The following is a 21,636-nucleotide window of genomic DNA, read 5'->3' as shown; positions in this document are numbered from 1 at the left end:
TAAAAACAAGACGTGGGATAGAACCCTGAAAGGGACATAACAATTAGTACATAAATCAACAATACAAATATATTGTGTACAAAAAAAGTGAACGTGATATCCACAGAAAAGAGGATCAAACATTTGAATGAGTCCAAGTCCATGTCATGGTGTCATTGTAAGAAAATATATAGAATGCTGCAAGTAGATAATCCACCACCAATTGGTTGAAGGCTTGCCGGAGGATTTAGACTCAGACAGGCATACGCTTAACGAGTCAACCGAGCTTGTGGTGAGACACACCAAAGAAATGTAGGTATCCATATAGACAACCTCTGGCTGGGAGTCAGATATTCCTATGGTCTTTCCAATAGCTCTACAGATTAGGTTAAACAAGGAGCAGGATACCTTCAGTCCACTTTGGTCTGGAGGATTAGTTCTCTGAGTGGCAGGGCGAGATCCCTGATCTGGATTCGGAAAGCTGGGAGGATGCCTGGGAATATCCTTTCTTACAGCTCATCTCCATCAGAGATTGGCTGATACAATTTAAACTGATACATAGGGTCTATTTGTCCCCCCCAAAGATTATCCAAAATTAACCCGAATTCCTCCTCCAACTGTTGGAAGTGTGATATGGCAAATGCCGATTTCAATTGTATGTTGTGGTCCTATCCCAGAATCCAGCCCTTTTGGGCGGAGGTCACAAACTTCATTGAAACCTTAACCATGATCCATCTCCCCCTCCTGAATGTATCGATCTGTTTACTGGGTTTTGGCCCAACGCCGGGCAACCAGAACACTAATAGGACTTCTATTATTTAACGCTAGGAAGGCTCTACTCATGAAATGGAAACAAATGGGAGGTACCTACTTTGAATACATGGAAATCACTGATTAACTCAGCGGTGCCACTGTACAAAGAGGCCTATCTCGCCAGATGCTGCCCAGTCTCCTCATTCACATGATATTAAGAATCTTGGATCCATTCAAAGATACAGAAAGACTGACAAGATTTTTAATATCATGTGAATGAGGAGACTACATTCATCCTGCTCCTTGCTTTTTTTTTTTAATTTGTATTATTTTTATGTGGCTAGACACACCAAGAAATGTAGGTATCCATATAGGCAACCTCTGGCTGGGAGTCAGATATTCCTATGGTCTTTCAAGGAATGTACTCTCCTCATTCACATGATATTTAGAATCTTGTCAGTCTTTGTATCTTTGAATGGATCCATTCAAAGATACAAAAAGACTGACAAGATTCTTAATATCATGTGAATGAGGAGACTACATTCATCCTGCTCCTCATTTAACCATTCTGTGGGTTACCAATCTGGAGAGCTATTTGAAAGACCATAGGAATATCCGACTCCCAGCCAGAGGTTGTCTATATGTATACTTACATTTCTCGGTGTGTCTCGCCACAAGCTCGGTTGACTCGTTAGGTGTATACCTGTCTGAATCCAAATCCTCCAACCAATTGGTGGTGGATTATCTACTTGCAACCTTTCTATATATTTTCTTACAATGACGCCATGACATGGACTTGGACTCATTCACGTTTGTTCTTCTTTTCTGTGGATATCACGTTCACTTTTTTGTACACAATATATTTGTATTGTTGATTTATGTACTAAGTGTTATGTAGCTTTAGGGGTTCTATCACATATTGTTTTTTATTATCCAAGTTTTTTCAGATATATTGATTAACACATAATCACCACTTAATTTTACTTCACTCTGAAATTGCATATTAGAGCTGCACTTTTATTTATCCATTTTCGTTGTTTGCAATTGTTCTTTTGCTGTGCTGGCTGCTTTTTACTATTTAAAGAGACGGCGCATTATACGTTTTTACGTTTATTACTTTTGGGATAGCCAGCAATTACCTGATCATCGCTGGGCACACACAAAGTGCCTGAGGTCTCAAGCTGCTAATCGTTTCCAGAAGAAATAGGGCAGGTGAAAAGGAAACAAAAAAACAAAACAAACAAAAAAACAAACAAATGCAGCCACCACTTTGAATGATTGGTAAGCTGCAATATATTACGGTTTTGGGTTTAATACCGCTGTAACTATGAGCAACAGTAATTCTTTCAGATTATCCGACAATCAATCCACACTCTGGTTTTAGGTGAATCTGTAATGACTGTTCACATTTATGCAAATTCCTCCAATGAATTGCAAACTTAAAAAAAAAAAACTGATTTATTCTGTACATACCCAAAAAAAGTATTGTTGGGGAAAATCTAATCTCGCTTGAGCTCAAGATTTTATATTATTTATATATACACACAGAGACAGACATCCCATAATATATCTACAGTTATATTCTACTGAAACTGTTCCAAAATGGTTTTCAGCTTCCACCAATCATGTTTATCAAACATCCCATAGCCGATTTGAATTCTTAAAAAGGTGTGTAAAAATTAAATCCTGTATTTTTAGGACAGCTAATGCCACCTAGAAACAGGTATGTAAGATTTATCCAAAGAACTTCACACCCTTGCTATCATTTAATGTGAAGATCTCTGCTTTGTGATCCAACTGAAGGGCTTCCAGGGATTTCATGAGCATGGATTCATCTAGACCATGGAATTCTAGGTAACAAAAGACACAAGTATTAGAAACAAAGCATTATCAAATCAATATAAGTCAGGACTGCACCCCTTCCCCCCAGGATTTAAAGTGGTTGTAAAGGATTAAGGTTTTTTACTTTTATGCATGAGACCCCTTTCACACTGAGCTGCCCCGGGTGTCAGCGGTAAACTGTCGTTTTAGCGGCACTATTTGACTGGTAGCGTGGCGGTTTCAACCCCCGGTAGCGGCCGTAAAGGGGTTAAATCCGCCCGCAAAACGCAGATGCAGCAGCGTTTTGCTGGCGGTATAGCAGCGCTGTCCCATTGGTGTCAATGGGCAGCGGCGCTTAAGGTGCGGTGAGTTCACCGCTCCTAATGCGCTCCAAAGAAGCTGCCGGCAGGACTTTTTTTTTACGCCCTGCCAGCGCACCGCTCCAGTGTGAAAGCCCTCGGGCTTTCACACTGGAGTGAATGGAGCCGCTGTTTCAGGGCACTTTGCAGGCGCTATTTTTAACCCTATAGCGCCTGAGTGTAAAAGGGGTCTGAAGATAAAAAAACCTTCTGTGCTGCACCCCATGGGTTTGCATAAAGCAGCCCCGATCCACCACTTCTGGGATCCCCTGCTGGCGCTTTTCCCCCCTGCTGAGTGCTCACATAGCAAGCCTCTGGTTATGGGGGCACTCGTGCACGCTTGCTCCCGAGCCGTGCTCTGTGTCCCCATTGACACACAGTGCAACTCGGCCCCGGCCCCTCCTCACTGGCTGTGATTGACAGCAGCATGGGCCAAAAAGGGAAGAGACTGAGAAAGCGAGCAGCTATGCTGCCCTCATGCACAGAGCTGTTTCGACAGGTAAATAAGGGGGAGGGGCAGGGCAAGCTGCACACAGATTTTATACTTTAAAGGAGGTTGTAAACCTCCAAAAAAAAAAAAAAAAATAAGATAAAAAAAAAAAACCTGCTAGACAAAAGATACAATGAGCTGGTATGCATCGCATACCAGCTCATTATGAAATACTTGCCTTAGGACAAAGCCGTCCACACGGCCGACATCTTTCCCGTAGTTGCTTCCGGGTTCGCGAGCTCCGGCGCTGTGTTTGGCTGGAGCCGCAATTACGTCACTCCCGCGCGTGGGGGTCACGGCATGGGTCCTGAAGAGAGCGGGCTGTTCCTTCAGTGCGCATGCGCCAATGACATCGGCGGAAATGTATATAGTAAATATCTACTAAAATTTTAGGAGATATCTACAGTACCTACAGGTAAAGCCTTACTATAGGCTTACCTGTAGATACAATTAAAGAGGAAGACTTTACTTTCGCTTTAATGCATAGGTTAAAAAAAAAAAAAAAAAACAAAAAAAAAAAAAAACAAACACACCTTCAGGCTTTACTGCCACTTTGTTTTTTTCTTTGCAGGCTACTAAAAATGTTAGCTGCCTGGCTGTTATACCGATCTATAATACTCCATCTTAATGGACATATGTGTGCCTGGACATGACTCGAGGTATTAAAAAGTTGATGGGTTTGTATGACATTCTTGTGTTAAATAAAACCAAAATGCCTGGATGTCAAGTAGAGAAAAAGCACAAAAAGCAGCATCCTTACCTTCGCCTTCTGTGTCATCTCCATTTATCAGCTCATAGAGAGTAAACACGGAATTGGTCATTCCATGTTTCGATACCTGGGGAGAAAGCACAGAATATATAGTGAGAGAAAGACAACTGATGCAATTTTTAATTCTTCCCGTTACGTAACATCTCTATAGAGCAGGTTGGTCAAGGACTGGTCAAGAAACTTGCACTGGCAGATTTACTGCACTTTCCCAGTGTAGCTTTCAGAAGAACACAACACATTTGTAAACATGATTGATATGCTGCATATACTGAAAGAAAAAAAACGTGCACTATAAATCACACTTGGGCTGCTTTCACAAAACAAAAACAAAATGCAATCCCTTCACACCCTTTGGGAGTCTGCACATCACTACGCTGTAGATGGGGTGCGTTTTGAAAAGTCCTGCATGCTTGTGGTGAGGTGTAGGGAATGAAAACAGACAGGAAAGGTGTAGGACAGGGGTCTCAAACGGACGGCCCTCCAGCTGCTGCAAAACTACAAGTCCCATGAGGCATTGCAAGGCTGACAATTACAAGCATGACTCCCTCAGGCATAGGCATGATGGGACTTGTAGTTCCGCAACAGCTGTAGGGCCACCAGTTTGAGACCTCCTGGTGTAGGAGATGAACACAGAGAACACTAACCCAGCTGTAAATGACCTTTCCCCACTCATCTGGTCTCCTCCACATGATCAAGAATCTGGTTTTGTTTTTATCCAACCACTCCAGGTTACCTGAAAATGAAAAAGATGTGATTTTCAGACACAGCAAAACTGTCCATACATACAAAATATAATATATTACACACCATATCACATTTTTATGTGCCCTGGCAGAAAGAAGCGAATTTAAAATGGTCTGGGGCCTCAGTTTATAAGGTTACAACAGGTAATAACTGGCATACTAGGAAGTTCGTACTCGCTAGAAAATCCCTTTCTTGGAGTCCAGGTAAGGACCTTGGAAGTCCTAAATCGGGTAATAATGCCGCCTACAGGAGGATTGCACACTGGTAAAAAAAAACAAAAAAAAAAAACAAATCCAGTGCAGGTATAACCCCCTTCCTGCTCCCAACATGCCTCAGTTTTGTGACAAAGCAGCACCAAGAACATAAAAAACAAAACAAATAAAAAAAAAACAGAGGGGGTGGGGGGGTTGGGGGAGACCCGTGTCCTGCATTACAAAAAAAAAAAAAAAAAAAAAAAAAAAAAAAAAAAAGGATTTGATTGAACAGGGATTGCAAAAATCCGCTCTTCTCATACATTGAGGGACAAAGGAAGTCCTAAACCTTGGGGCCATCAAACTTCGTGATTGTAAAGGCTCGTTGTTTTTATTTTTATTTTTTTATTTCAAATATCAAAGATGTCATACTTACCTCCTCTGTGCAAGAGTTTTGCACTGAGTTGCCCCGAGCCTCCATTTCTGGAGACCCCCAGCGGCGCTCCTAGCTCCTCCTCCTTATGGAGTGCCCACACAGAGAGCCGCATTCCATGGAGGCACTCATGTGGGCGTGCTCCTGAGTCCTGCTGCTGCGTCCGTTGACACAGACAGCAGGACTCAGCCCCAACCCCATCTCCTGTGTCACTGGATTTGATTGACAGCAGCGGGAGCCAATGGCTTCTGCTGCTATCAATCTATACAATGAGGACCCGGGACAGCGGCTGGAGCTGCTGGGCTCGTCCTTGACACTGGAATGAACAGGCTCAGGTAAGTAAAAGGGGGGCTCTGGGGGCAGCTTCAGCACAGAAGGTTTTTCATCTTAATGCATTAAGGTGAAAAACCTTGAGACTTTACAACCCCTTTAGTTGTAAAGTGATTGTAAATGATCACCTTGTAAAACAACCCATTCAGTTTAAAATAGAAATGAAAGGCAAAACATTTTTGTATGGATATAAAACATTATAATACCGTTTTTTTTTTAAAAAGTCATCACATTCCCTGTTCTCAGCTGCATAAGAGCTGGGGGGGGGAAACAACAGGACACTGAGCTTTAAGAGGTGAGCAACACAGAAAACAACAGCTAATAGGCTCAATGGAAGGGAAAAACAAAAACACACACAAGAAATGGGGGGCTGCCTGCAGCTCAAGGTCATCTGAAGGACCTTACCGGCTCTGCAGTCTCTAGGGCAGGGGTCTCAAACTGGCGGCCCTCCAGCTATTGCAAAACTACAAGTCCCATGAGGCATTGCAACGCTGACAGTTACAAGCATGACTCCCAAAGGCAGAGGCATGATGGGATTTGTAGTTTACAGCTGGAGGGCCGCCAGTTTGAGACCCCTGCTCTAGGGGCCTCCATGATGAGAGGTGTCAGTGAGGGCTGGGTAGTGTGTGAGCCCTGTGTATACATTGATAGGAGCCTGTGCCAGTGAGGGCTGGGTAGTGTGTGAGCCCTGTGTATACATTGATAGGAGCCTGTGCCAGTGAGGGCTGGGTAGTGTGTGAGCCCTGTGTATACACTGATAGGAGCCTGTGCCAGTGAGGGCTGGGTAGTGTGTGAGCCCTGTGTATACATTGATAGGAGCCTGTGCCAGTGAGGGCTGGGTAGTGTGTGAGCCCTGTGTATACACTGATAGGAGCCTGTGCCAGTGAGGGCTGGGTAGCGAGTGTTCTGCATACATGTCAGTGAGGGCTGGGTAGTGAGTGCTCTGTGTATATGGTCAGCGAGAGCTGCGTAGTTGTTCGTTGTTTGCTAAGTGAAGGAGGACAGGCCCATATATTCTCTTCGCCTGCTAGTGTTCTCGCTCGTTTGCACTTAGGATGATCGGCTACACGCATCCACATCTGGTAGGTGGTGTGTCTGGGATGTTTATTTTATACGATTCATTTTTTTTTTTTTATTGTTTATTGCAATTCTTTTTTATCAGCCCTGTTGGGGGCTTTGGTGGGATATCAGTCATCTCCCCTTTGAAACAGGGAAAGGGACTGTGGACAGAGATTCCCCAGTCCCTTTCTCTGCAGCCTCCACTGCACTGGACATGAATGGACAGGAGACAGAGGCTCCTCTCTATTTATAAACTGAAGCATTGTAAACACAGTTTATGCAGGCCAGCTCCTCCCCCGCCCTCCATCTTGGGCTGTGCTGCCTCTCGCTCTCAGCTGTTCACAGCGCCGGAGACTGGAGAGGAGGGAGAGAGAAGAACCGAAGGCGCGGCGGAGGTGGAAAGAGAAGGACTGGCACTAGCGGGGTCGGCAGCGTAGACCCATTCCCGGTCTACCTGTCACCTACCTGCGGTTGGTCGACAGGTAGCCGACCCCAGTCTTGGAGACTCACTATCATTGTGCTGCCACATTCGGGTCGTATATGCACTCACCTTTTTTCCTAAGTTCTTCTAAAATCACCTGAACAGACTCCAGGGGTAACTTTCCTGTACGAGAGGTCAAGGATAGCCATAACAAATGGGCCACATTCAAAAAGTAAGATAGATAAAAGATAATTAACTTTTTTTTCGCCATAAAATCTGCTAAAACTGTCACACATGGAAACTCAGATGATTCGTTCCACAACCATTCATTCATAAGTCCTTCAGTTTATAGTCCATATAAAGAGATTATAGCAATGTGATTTGGTTGTGTAACCATAAAATGTCCATCCACAAATGGGAGCCTCCACAAGGGGAATACAAATCTAGCAGGAGCTACAGAGTATAAAAGAGAAGAGAGGCGCCTCTAAGTGTAGCAATATGGTTACATTTAATGAAGGTACAACATTTAGCAATTCACATGGTTGATGATTAAAAGAGGCACATCTAAGTATGCAGGCATCCGGGGTAAAGCTGTCAACATAGACTGTCCTCCGCACCGCCGGCTCTCACCGCTGTCAGTCTGCAATTGTGACCGGGAAGACTACCCTGCAGTAGAGCGTTGTGAAAGTGAGGCTTGAATCGCTCGTGGAGAGCAGAGTGTAAGGCATGACGTCGATGGCGGTGCGGAGGACGGTCTATGTGGACAGCTTTACCCCGGATGCCTGCATACTTGGATGTGCCTGTTTTAATCATCAACCATGTGAATTGCTAAATGTTGTACCTTCATTAAATGTAACTATATTGCTGCACTTAGAGGCACCTCTCTTCTCTTTTATACTCAGTTGTGACATGTGCTACTCACATATAAAGACATCGCTTGTTTATCAAGTCAGAATTTATAAAAAAAAAAAAAAAAAAAAATTTAGCTTGTCTTGCAAAACACTCAAAGTTACTCTCAATCCAAGGTTTTACTGCATTCCTTTTTCCTAGCAAAAGGTTTTATTTTGTGTGCACACTGTACGGAGCATTCTTCAAGCAGTGTACAAACTGGGCTCATTCCCTGGATCTTCTAGATGCCGGTATGCTGGGGGCAGTGTAACACCTGTGTGCATGTGCAGGAGTTATATCATCAGTATCTACCGAATGGCTGAAGTGAATGACTGGGAAGCCAAAAATAGCAGCACAGCAACGAAGAAGGGAACAAGGCAAGATAAACATGCTGTGCATCCTTGCACAATAAGGCAAAAACCCACTCAGCAGTTTAAGAGTGGCTTCACACTGATCCACTGCTCTCTGGTCACAGCGTAGCGTACCCATGGGTTAGCCGTATTCTCTCACAGACTTCTATTATGGCCTGCGGTTTGGGTGTGTTTTCTGAAAGCGTACCAAAACCGTGGGATATAATAGAAGTCTATGGAAAACTGCGGGTATACTGCTCTGCATCTGCGATGTGGCCGAAGCGCAGCAGTGGCAGCGTGAAAGCGCCCTAATTCCACTTTTACTCGTCCTATAAAATTTCATCCAATAAGCACCTGCCAAGATTTTAAAAAAGGCTCCGAACTGGCTATTAAAATAAAAGGCATATAGCTGAAGAGACTCTTTCAGTCTACCCATGGAACCCATCCTAAACCAATTATACATCTTCAGTCTACCCATGGAACCCATCCTAAACCTACTATACATCTTCAGATTACCCATGGAGGCCATCCTAAACCTACTATACATCTTCAGATTACCCATGGAGGCCATCCTAAACCTACTATACATCTTCAGATTACCCATGGAGGCCATCCTAAACCTACTGTACATCTTCAGTCTACCTATGGAGGCCATCTTAAACCTACTATACATCTTCAGATTACCCATGGAGGCCATCCTAAACCTACTGTACATCTTCAGATTACCCATGGTGTATAGTAGGTTTAGGATTGCCACCATGGGTAATCTGAAGATGTATAGTAGGTTTAGGATGGCCTCCATGGGTAATCTGAAGTACAGTAGGTTTAGGATTGCCATCATCTTCAGATTACCCATGGTGGCAATCCTAAACCTACTGTACATCTTCAGATTACCCATGGCGGCAATCCTAAACCTATTATACATCTTCAGATTACCCATGGAGGCCATCTTAAACCTACTGTACATCTTCAGATTACCCATGGGGGGCATCCTAAACCTACTATACATCTTCAGATTACCCATAGAAGCCATCCTAAACCTCCTGTACATCTTCAGTCTACCCATGGAGGCCATCCTAAACCTCCTGTAAATTTTAAGTCTACCCATGGAGGCCATCCTAAACCTACTATACATCTTCAGATTAGCCATGGAAGCCATCCTAAACCTACTGTACATCTTCAGATTACCCATGCAATCCATCCTAACATAATATACGTCTTCAGTTTACCCATGGAGTTAGTCCGCTTGCTGAGCAGGGGATCGATCCGTTGATCTCCGCTGAGCAGGCGGATGACAGGTCCATCTCTGCTCACTGTGCGGAGACAGGCCTGTCCGAGCACCGGATAGAAAATAGGGTTTCCATCTGTCGGAATTTGCCGGATCGGATAGCGCCAGATGTTAGCGGACATGTCACAGCTGACATCCATCGCTCCATAGAGGTGCATGATCAGGTCCGCCTGAAAAACGGACAGACGGACCTGATCGGACAGCCTGTGTGAAAGGGCCCAAAACAAATATAAATCAGAGTCGTGCTACATATAAATTGTTTTAAAAAAATGCAATATAATGAATAGTCCACAAGAAATGGTGAACAAAATATTAAAGCAATCTTCTTTAAAAAGTTCATTCAGAGCTCCAGTACCCCAAGTGAAAAAAAAACTCCTTAGAAGCTCATTTAAGGAGTTTTTATTCACTTGGGGTGCTGGAGCTCTGAATGAACGTTTAACCACTTCAGCCCCGGAAGGTTTTACCCCCTTCCTGACCAGGCCCTTTTTTGCGAAACGGCACTGCGTTACTTTAACTGACAATTGCGCAGTCGTGCGACGCTGTACCCAAATAAAATTGATGTCCTTTTTTTCCCACAAATAGAGCTTTCTTTTGGTGGTATTTGATCACATCTGCGGTTTTTATTTTTTGCGCTACAAACAAAAAAAGAACAGACAAGTTTAAAGAAACTATATTTTTTACTTTCTGCTATAAAACAACCAAAAATGTTTAATCTTTTTTATTAGTAATGGTGGAAATCAGCGATTTTTAGTGGGACAAATTGGCCCCCTGACACTTTTCTGGGGACCAGTGACACTAATACAGTGCTAAAATTATGTACTGTCACCGTACTAATGACACTGGCTGGGAAGGAGTTAACACCAGGGGCGATCAAAGGGTTAAGCGTTTCCCTAGGGGGTGCTTGCTAACTGTGGGGGGGGGGGGTTTGCTCTACTGGGTAAACAGAGATCTCTATCTTCTCCCCTGTCAAAACGGCTGTTTACATAGGCAGATCGCCATTCTGCCTCTCCTGGGAAAGATTGCGGGTGGCCTGGCGGACATCAGGTCTGCCAGGCCCGCTGATTGGCTCCCCCTCTATCCAATCAGCGGGCAATCGCGCCTCTGGCGGTGCGTGCCCCCTAGTGGCGACTGCACGAAACAACATACAGGTACGTCGCTTCACGCAGCGCCGCCTTGCCGCAGTAAATGTGTGGAAGGCGGTCTGGAACCTGTTGAAGAAGAGTGCTTTAATATTTTTGTCGTCATTCCATGTGGACTTTATTCATTGTATTGCATTTTTCTTAAAACAATTTATATGTAGCACGACTCTGTTGATTTATATTTAGAGCCACTTTAAACATACATTTAAAGTGTAAGTAAACCCCCCTATCGTTTTCAACCAGGGAAGCTGCCATCTTGGCCTGTTTAATCTACAACTGCCATGATTCTGCACGTGATCAGTTATGACACCAGCCATTGGATGGTTTGACAGTTTGGTTGAGAGCACAACCAATGGGAGTGTTACATTTCCGGCACGTGCCGGAAATTAAACCTTTTTATGGATGGGTTTACTTCCGCTTTAATGAAGTATTAATCATTACACAAGTGCATTAATTTGTATCATGTATATCTGCCCAGAGTTCATAACACTCCAGAGACTGCTGTAAAATAATCGCCATGCAGTGACAGTTGAAGTTTTTATTGACAAAACTCACAAACTAAAAATGCGCTTGCTGTAATGATTTCCAGCAGGCAGAAAGGATACGCTGGATTTTCTTGTTGTTAAACAAAGGACTTTCTTGTATTTCCATCACGTCCATTGTGTAAAGCTTATTGTGCCGGCAGTAAGACAGAACCAAGGAACTCCATGCTGAAAGCTGCTTCTGTCTGGTGTCAACATTAGGCTGCAACCTATGTTTAAAAAAAAAAAAAAAAGTTATTTCACTTTTCATTCTTGTATAAAGAATTCACTGTGTCTTAAAGAATAATTTCACTTCTGCAAAAAAAAAAAAAACAAAAAACAAAAAAAAAAACCATTCCCCCTCTGGGTGATTTCTGTACATTGCAGGGATTTCAACAAACTTTGTTGCAGATTCCAACCTTTTGTCATTATGAATGAAAACCTGCAGAGCAAAGGAGGTCTCTTGGGCTAGGAGTGTGTAATAAAGACAACATTCATCCTTTTCCAAATGGTCTCTTACACAACCAGAGATTGGAGGAAGAGGAAAATATCTGTGTGAGCGTGCTAGGATCCCTAGATACCAATTCACCAGATCTGTAGAACAATTCTGGAACGTTGTCCCTCAGAGGTAAAGATCTCTCAGAGCTGTCTCACCGGTCTGCTATCTGAAAGATTGATTTCCTGATTTATAGTCCAAGTTTGGCCTCAACCGATTTCTGTTCAAGAAGTCTGCTATTGCACCAGAGAAAGGGACAGGAGATGCTTCTCGGCCCATGCAAAGTCTATCAATCACAGGTATCTGATGCTAACTTTGCGGTTGAGGATACTTCTCTTGAATTGACCAAAAGGATCTGGATACGCCAACTCTTAATAGCTGGGATAAATGACTGCTTCCACCATGTCTCCAAGCTTGCTGGCATCGAATAACATTGGGACATTGAAGCGTGCCCCTACAGATATAGTGTTCGAGATATGCAGTGGTGACCACACCTAGTGATTCTAACTGGTTGGAGAAGCCATAGGACAACCCCGCAAAGGCTTGTCCTGAGTTTTCCACCATTCATGGCTGCCTCTACCTACACTGGGAAACCAAGTCCAAAGATTCCTACTCTCTGACAGCAGAAAGTTCTGAAGGGTCCTAAAATCCGCTAAGCACCCTGGACTGCCAATATCACTGCAGACACGTGGGTGATAACCTGTACGATTCTTGTCATGGCAATTTCCTCTACCCTTTGGAGGGATATTGAGATCTGATACGACTCGAGAATCTTAACTAGAAATAAAATACTCGACTTTGGTGATAAACAAGATCGGTTCCTCGTTTATGATCCTGGCCAGGAAGTGACCAAGAGCTGCCTGAAGGCCATCGTAGTTGGAAACTTGAAACACTAGGATGTCCAAGTACGAGACCACTGAGCGCCAATGTAAACCAAGACATGCCAACACCTCCATCATGACGGCAAGAAGGCATTTTGTGGAAAAAAAGATTGATTCCATACAAAATTCTTACACCTGTCACACATCCACCTACAGGGCCAACACCTGCCTACCACACAATGCTTCCAACCTCCACCACATCTCCACCTACCAAGCCTCACCTCTATCTACCAAGCAACGCTTCCACCTACCCCGCCACGCCTCCACCTGCCAAGCGACGCTTCTCCCTACCAAACCACGTCTCCACCTACCCCGCCTCTATCTACCAAGCCACGCCCCCACCTCTATCTACCAAGCCACGCCCCCACCTACGCCGCCTCTATCTACCAAGCCACGCCCCCACCTCTATCTACCAAGCCACGCCTCCACCTACCCCGCCTCTATCTACCAAGCCACGCCTCCACCTACCCCGCCTCTATCTACCAAGCCACGCCTCCACCTACCCCGCCTCTATCTACCAAGCCACGCCTCCACCTACCCCGCCTCTATCTACCAAGCCACGCCTCCACCTACCCCGCCTCTATCTACCAAGCCACGCCTCCACCTACCCCGCCTCTATCTACCAAGCCACGCCTCCACCTACCCCACCTCTATCTACCAAGCCACGCCTCCACCTACCAAGCAACGCTTCCACCTACCCTGTCTCACCTCTATCTACCAAGCCTCACCTCTATCTACCAAGCAACACTTATACTTACCCCACCTCTATCTACTAAGCTACACCTCCACCTAACAAGCCTCAACTCCATCTACCAAGCCACGCCTCCACCTACCCCACCTCTATCTACCAAGCAACGCTTCCACCTACCAAGCCACGCCTCCACCTGCCCCACCTCTATCTACCAAGCAACGCTTATACCTACCCCACCTCACAAAAAGCCACACCTCCACCCACCTACCTCTATCTACTAAGCCACACCTCCACCTAACAAGCCTCAACTCCATCTACCAAGCAACGCTTCTACCTACCCCGCCTCACAAAAAGCCACACCTCCACCTACCCCGCCTCTATCTACCAAGTCACGCCTCCACCTACCAAGCCACGCCTCCACCTACCCCACCGCTATCTATCAATCAACGCTTATACCTACCCCACCTCACAAAAAGCCACACCTCCACCACCTCTATCTACTAAGCCACACCTCCACCTAACAAGCCTCGCCTCCACCTACCAAGCCACGCCTCCACCTACCCCACCACTCATCATGCTACGCACTTCCTGTAGTCTCTCTGGCACAGGAAGTGAAGGGAAATCTCATAGAGACACAAACCTGACAAGTGATGACCATTCCCTTCTCCACCCCAAACTACAATAAGAAGGAAGGGCTGCCAATCCACCTTCCCTGTATCAGACCCGGACAGAGGATCACACAGGAAGAACACCCCGAAAACTGGCTCATCAGACACCCTCCAATCACACAGGCCGGGGGACGCTCCTATCACCAATGTTATGACAGCGCCTCACGTGTAGAAAGGGGGGAAGTTGTACTGCCACGGCCACTCGAAGCCCATCTCCGCGATCCGTCCTCTAAATCCTTCCGCCCGGGATGAGACCCCTTTTCTAAGGTTCCGGCGTACAAGCTTCCCCAGCCTGTGTGCCCGCTCCTGTGCGCGTCGCCGCTACCGGTTGGTACTGCGCGTGCGCATTACTGTCATCCCGGCTCCCGTACGTCAAGCTAGTCACATGACACAGAAGCCGCTTTAGCCCGGCCCCCTCTGCTGACGTTTAGAAGGGGGAGGAGTGTCGTTCTTCCTGCAGAACTTCCCTGATTGCTGCAAATGTGCAAATAAAAGAAGTAAAGTTTGTGTAGATCTTATTTTTTTCTCCTTTAGCAAGTGTTAAATATCCCACCAAAAGTCTTTTATTATTTCTGTTTAACCTTCTGCACCTTTTGCATTTTTTTTTTTTGCGCACACATTTAACATCTAATTTTAGGTCTGAAGATTATGTAAACCCCCCCCCCCACCACCACCTCCAACATAAATAGATTTTATGAAAATGGACACCCTAGACTCCAGAATAAAATAGTGATAGTCCCAATTTTTTATGTCACACAATATTTGCGCAACAGTTTATGAAACCCCATAATTTAATAAATAAGACACAAAACTTACTTTTAGGGCACAAAAACGCAACGTATTACTATATTTTTTAATTCATTTTTTTTGGTAAAATATAAAAGATGAGTTCGCACCGAGTAAATAGATACCAAACATGTCAAAGCTTAGAATTGTGCGTGAAACAATGACAGATTTCGGTATCCTATAATTTCCGTAGGTGACGCTTTTGAAGGTCAATCGTTTAGTTATCCGTAGGGTTGTCCCGATACCACTTTTTTAAGACAGAGTACAAGTACCAATACTTTTTTTTTAATGTCATGTGACTGTGGCACTTATATGCAGCTCTGGTGGCCACTGATGAGGCGTGGACTGTGTCAGAAATTAAAAAAAAAAAAAAAAATTACAATTTTATTTTTTTACAATTAATTTTTTAATTATTTTTTACAATTTATATATGTTTTTGTTATTATTTTCTTTACAATGTTTTGGTGTTTTTTTTTGGGGGGGGGGGAGTGGACGGTGTCAGTGTTTTGTTTTTTTTTTCAATTAAACCTTTAAATATTTATTACAATTCTTTTTTATTTATCAGCCCTGTTGGGGGGGCTTTGGTGAGATATCGGGGGTCTAAACAGACCCCTGACATCCCCCCTTTGAGACAGAGAAAGGGACTGAGGACACAGATTCCCCAGTCCCTTTCTCTGCAGCCTCAGCTGCACTGAAAATGAATGGTCAGGAGACAGAGGCTCATCTCCATTCATAAACTGAGACATCGTAAACACAGGTTACGATGCTCAGTTATGAATGGACAGTCGGTGATCACTGACTGTTCATTCAAAAAGGAAAGGAGCCGGTAAATGAGGAGGACCCGGAGAGAGGGAGTACACCACTCAGAGGGAGGACCCAGAGAGAGGGAGGACACCCCTGGGAGGGAGGAGGACACCGCTGAGAGAGAGGGAGGACCCGGAGAGAGGGAGGACACTGAAGAGAGGGAGGACCCGGAGAGAGGGAGGACACCGGAGGGAGGACACTGAAGAGAGGGAGGAGGACACCGGAGAGAGGGAGGAGGACACCGGAGAGAGGGAGGAGGACACCACTGAGAGGGAGGAGGACACCGGAGAGAGGGAGGACACGGAGAGAGGTAGGAGGACCCAGGGAGAAGGACACGGAGAGAGGGAGGACACCACTAAGAGAGAGGACACCGGAGAAAAGGAGGACACTGAAGAGAGAGGACCCTGAGAGAGGGAGGACACGGAGAGAGGGAGGACACCACTGAGAGGGAGGAGGACACCGCTGAGAGGGAGGACACCACTGAGGAGGGCACCGGAGAGAGGGAGGAGGACACCACTGAGAGGGAGGAGGACCCGGAGAGAGGGAGGAGGACACCACTGAGAGGGAGGAGGACCCGGAGAGAGGGAGTACACCACTCAGAGGGAGGACCCAGAGAGAGGGAGGACACCCCTGGGAGGGAGGAGGACACCGCTGAGAGAGAGGGAGGACACCGGAGAGAGGGAGGACCCGGAGAGAGGGAGGACACGGAGAGAGGTAGGAGGACCCAGGGAGAAGGACACGGAGAGAGGGAGGACACCACTAAGAGAGAGGACACCGGAGAAAAGGAGGACACGGAGAGAGGTAGGACACTGAAGAGAGAGGACCCTGAGAGAGGGAGGACCCTGAGAGAGGGAGGACACCACTGAGAGGGAGGAGGACACCGCTGAGAGGGAGGACACCACTGAGGAGGGCACCGGAGAGAGGGAGGAGGACACCGCTGAGAGGGAGGAGGACACCGCAGAGAGGGAGGACACCGCTGAGAGGGAGGAGGACACTGGAGAGAGGGAGGACACCGGAGAGGAGGACACGGAGAGAGGGAGGACACTGAAGAGAGGGAGGACACTGAAGAGAGGGAGGACCCAGAGAGAGGGAGGAGGACCCAGGGAGAAGGACACGGAGAGAGGGAAGACACCACTGAGAGGGAGGACACTGGAGAGGAGGACACGGAGAGAGGGAGGACACTGAAGAGAGGGAGGAGGACCCCGGAGAGAGGGAGGACACGGAGAGAGGGAGGACACCACTGAGAGGGAGGAGGATACCACTGAGAGGGAGGACATGGAGAGAGGGAGGACACCACTGAGAGGGAGGACACCGGAGAGAGGGAGAGGAGGACACGGCTGAGTGGGAGAAAACCAGAAAGAGGACCCAGAGAGAGGGAGGAGGACACCTCTGAGAGGGAGAACACTAGAGAGAGTGAGGAGGACCTGGAGAAGGACACCGGAGAGAGGGAGGACACCACTGAGAGGGAGGACACTGGAGAGAGGGAAGACACCGGAGAGAGGTAGGACATGGGACAGTCGGTGTGGGCAGTTAAAAGCACCGATCTCCCTGTAAAACTTTCAATAAAGCACCTGACAGCCGCAGGAGGGAGAAGCGGCTGTCAGAAAAGCTAAACAGGGAGATCAGTGCTTTTAACTACCCCCACCTCTGCACCAATCACCTGTGAGGCTGCCCAGCCCCCTGCTGAGCTTGAGGACACCTGATCCAATACAACAGGTATCGGATCAAGCATCGAAACATTTGCACGAGTAACAATACTCCTGCAAATGCTTGGTATTGGCACCGATACTAGTATCGATGCATCCCTAGTTATCCGCACGCCAGAATATTTATCTCATTCTGGTGTGCGCAGCAATATATTACTTGTGTAGAAAAACTAACGATTTTATGTGTAGGCACCCCCGTTTGTATTTACATTGGTAAATGCATGTATGTGGGGGAGCTCACGTCCTTTGGGGGGGGTTAAGTGCTTGGGTGTAATTTTAACCACTTGACCGCCAAGATTTACCCCCCGTCATGACCAGGCCACTTTTTAAGATACGGCGCTGCGTTACTTTAACTGGTAATTGCGCAACACTGTACACAAATCAAAATTTAGTCCTTTATTCCCCACAAATAGAGCTTTCTTTTGGTGTTATTTGATCACCTCTGCATTTTTTTATTTTTTCCGCTATAAACTGACAATTTTGAAAAAAACAAACAAACAATATTTTTTACTTTCTGCTATAAAACAAAAAACGTAAAAAAAATCATATTCTTCCTAAATCTAGACCACTATGTATTCTGCTACATGTTTTTGGTAAAAAAAAAAAAAAAAAAAATTGGAAGGAATAGTGCCCTATTATTGGTGTCAGTGGGGGGAATAGTTCCGTCAGGGGGGGAATAGTGCCCTCATTGGGAGGAATAGTTCCGTCATTGGGAGGAATAGTGCCCTATCATTGGTGTCAGTGGGGGAAATAGTACCCCATCATTGGCATCAGTGGGGGGAATAGTACCCTATCATTGGCATCAGTGGGAGGAATAGTTCCGTCATTGGGAGGAATAGTGCCTTATCATTGGCATCAGTGAGGGGAATAGTGCCCCATCATTGGTGTCAGTGGGAGGAATAGTTCCCCATCAGAAAAGTCAACATTTAAAACAGGGCATCTTTGAAGTTTAATGTGGGAGCTTCCTGAGTAAGTTTTGATATATTCTAAGACAAAGGGTCATCAAAACCTAAAGTGGTGGTATAGCTAGAGTAGCTGAAGAGCTAAATGCACCATCAGCCTTTTTGGGAGTTTTCAGTGCATAGTTTCTTCCGAACAGGGGGACCTGGACCACCTGGAACTCTGATATCTGCAAATTTAAATGGTATATCTGACATACACTGTTACCAAAAGTATTGGTACACCTGCCTTTACACGCATATGAACTTTAATGGCATCCCAGTCTTAGCCCATAGGGTTCAATATTGAGTTGGCCCACCCTTTGCAGCTATAACAGCTTCAACTCTTCTGGGAAGGCTGTCCACAAGGTTTAGGAGTGTGTCTATGGGAATGTTTGACCATTCTTCCAGAAGCGCATTTGTGAGGTCAGGCCCTGATGTTGGATGAGAAGGCCTGGCTCGCAGACTCCGCTCTAATTCATCCAAAAGTTGTTCTATCGGGTTGAGGTCAGGATTCTGTGCAGGCCAATCAAGTTCCTCCACCTCAAACTCACTTATCCATGTCTTTATGGACCTTGCTTTGTGTACTGGTGTGAAGTCATGTTGGTGTTGGAACATGAAGGGGTCATCCCCAAACTGTTCCCACAGTTAGGAGCATGAAATTGTCCAAAATGTCTTGGTATGCTGACGCCCTAAGAGTTCCCTTCACTGGAACTAAGGGGCCAAGCCCTGGAAAACAACCCCACACCATAATTCCCCCCTTCATGAAATGATTTGGACCAGTGCACAAAGCAAGGTCCAAAAAGACATGAATGAGCGAGTTTGGGGTGGAGGAACTTGACTGGCCTCAACCCAATAGAACACCTTTGGGATGAGAGTGGAGACTACAAGCCAGGCCTTCTCACCCAACATCAATGTCTGACCTCACAAATGCGCTTCTGGAAGAATGGTGAAACATTCCCATAGACACACTCCAAAACCTTGTGGACGGCCTTCCCAGAAGAGTTGAAGCTGTTATAGCTGTAAAGGGTGGGCCAACTCAATATTGAACCCTACGGACTAAGACTGGGATGCCATTAAAGTTCATGTGTGTGTAAAGGCAGGCGTCCCAATACATTTGGTAATATAGTGTATCGACATAAAACCAATGCAAATCAAGTATGGTGTTACATATATAGTAGATATAATACTAGATGTAACCCCCACTTTGAGCTCCGGGATTCCAGAGGACAGCTAGAGCTATTGCCAGAGAAAAAAAAAAAAATTTAACCCCTTCACGCTGACCGTACGCAAATATGGGGCCCCACTGTACTAGGCTTTTTTTCCGTGCGACCGTATATTTGCATATCTCTATAGCGCTCCCAGCACAGGGACTCGGGGTCTCACCGAGAGCCCCAGGCCAGTGATCAGTCACTGTGAATGGACGAGGAGAGAGATATAATGTCAGTCCTTGCAGAGATAGAAAAAACAAAGTGCGTGAAAAAAAAAAAATAAATAAATAAATAAAAAATTATCTAGATCGAGGTTTGACCTAGGTCAGCCCAGGGTTAGTGTTTGAGTCAAAGTCCAGGGTCAGTATTTTTTGGACAAGATTTATTTATTTATTTTAATTAGTATTAGTGTGTTTTAGGCAGGATTAAAAAAAAAAAAAAAAAAAAAAAAGCAAAATGCACACTATTGACAAACCACAACTAACATACACATATATGGTATCGCTGCAATTGTCAGGAGCAGAATTTATTTTGAGTTGTTCTTTGGTGGTAGGTTATGGTAGTAGCAAGAAATATAAAGTTAAATTTAAAAAAATATTTTTTTTTTTACTTTTTTGGGACAGTTATATATTTTTTTTATAATAAAAAAAAAGCAGGAGATATCCATTACTATTTACTACCAAATGAAAGCCCAATTTGTCTTGAAAAAAAAACAAGGTATAATCCACCTAGATGCACAAAGTAGATTTGATATGTTTTACTAGCACATGTCAAAATTGGGCTTTTGCCACGTACACACGATCGGAATTCCCGTCAGAAAAAACTTGGATGTTTTTTCCGACGGAATTCCGCTCAAGCTTGTCTTGCATACACACGGTCACACAAAAGTTCTCTGAACTTTCGACCGTCAAGAACGCGGTGACGTACAACACTACGACAAGCCGAGAAAATGAAGTTCAATGCTTCCGAGCATGCGTCGAATTGTTTCTGGGCATGCGTCGTTTTTTGCGCGTTCGAATTGCATACAGACGATCGCATTTTTGGATAGGAACTTTTCCTCAACCGAAAAATAGAGAACATGCTTTCAATCTTTTGCTGGCTGGAATTCCGCCAGCAAAAGACCGATGGAGCATACACACGGTCGCATTTTCTTACAAAAAGCTCTCATCGGAGTTTTGCTGGTGGCATTTCCGATCGTGTGTACGCGGCATTAAGATTTGCTTTACCCTTAGGAGTGAAGGAGTTAAACTAGGGCATCTTCAAATATTCATGAACTAGTGGAAGCACCCTGACAAAGCTTATTCCAATGCCCTGTACACACGGTCAGACTTTCCAACGGAATATATGCGATCGGAGCTTGCTGTCGGAAATTCCGACCGTGTGTGGGATTCATCGGACTTTTTCCATCGAAATTTCCGACACACAAAGTTTGAGAGCAGGCTATAAAATTTTCCAACAACAAAATCTGTTCGCGTAAATTCCGACCGTGTGTGGACAATTCCAACGCACAGTGCCACGCATGCGCAGAATAAATTAAGAGACGAAAGCTATTGGCTACTGCCCCATTTATAGTCACGACGTACGTGTTTTACGTTACCGTGGAATGTTCATGTACTAGTGGGAGCTCCCCGACAACGCTTTAAACCCAGATATTGTCAGACAAAAGGTAATTAGAATGTGACCTGATGGTATAGCTAGATATAGACCTAAATGCACCACCAGCTCAACCATGCCCATCACAACTAACATACATTTGATTACTATTTGCCTTTTTTGGGCAGTTTTCAAGACTTGGTTTCTTTTGAACGGGAAACCTGGAACCCCTGGAACTCTGATATCTGAAAACCTAAATGATATACACAGCTCTATAAAGGCTATCTGTAAGTTCTCTAAGTAACCTTCTCTTGTTTTTTTGTTGCC

The 21,636-nt window shown here is 45.3% G+C and overlaps 1 protein-coding gene across 1 annotated transcript; it reads right to left on the bottom strand.

Annotated features, from left to right (window-relative positions):
* Nucleotides 1-2,176: 2,176 nt before the first annotated feature.
* On the bottom strand, nucleotides 2,177-14,650 carry VPS25 (vacuolar protein sorting 25 homolog). The gene is made up of 6 exons (XM_073606752.1): nucleotides 14,438-14,650; nucleotides 11,620-11,765; nucleotides 7,479-7,532; nucleotides 4,816-4,904; nucleotides 4,163-4,238; nucleotides 2,177-2,582 (listed from the first exon to the last, which is right to left on the bottom strand). Exons 1-6 carry the CDS (start codon nucleotides 14,482-14,484, stop codon nucleotides 2,467-2,469), a joined length of 528 nt encoding a protein of 175 aa, XP_073462853.1. The 5' UTR covers nucleotides 14,485-14,650; the 3' UTR covers nucleotides 2,177-2,466.
* Nucleotides 14,651-21,636: the final 6,986 nt, after the last annotated feature.

Source organism: Aquarana catesbeiana, linkage group LG12 (genome assembly GCF_042186555.1).
Source record: "Aquarana catesbeiana isolate 2022-GZ linkage group LG12, ASM4218655v1, whole genome shotgun sequence".
NCBI classification, from domain to species: Eukaryota; Metazoa; Chordata; class Amphibia; order Anura; family Ranidae; genus Aquarana; species Aquarana catesbeiana.
This window is presented reverse-complemented; position numbering and strand designations above follow the sequence as displayed.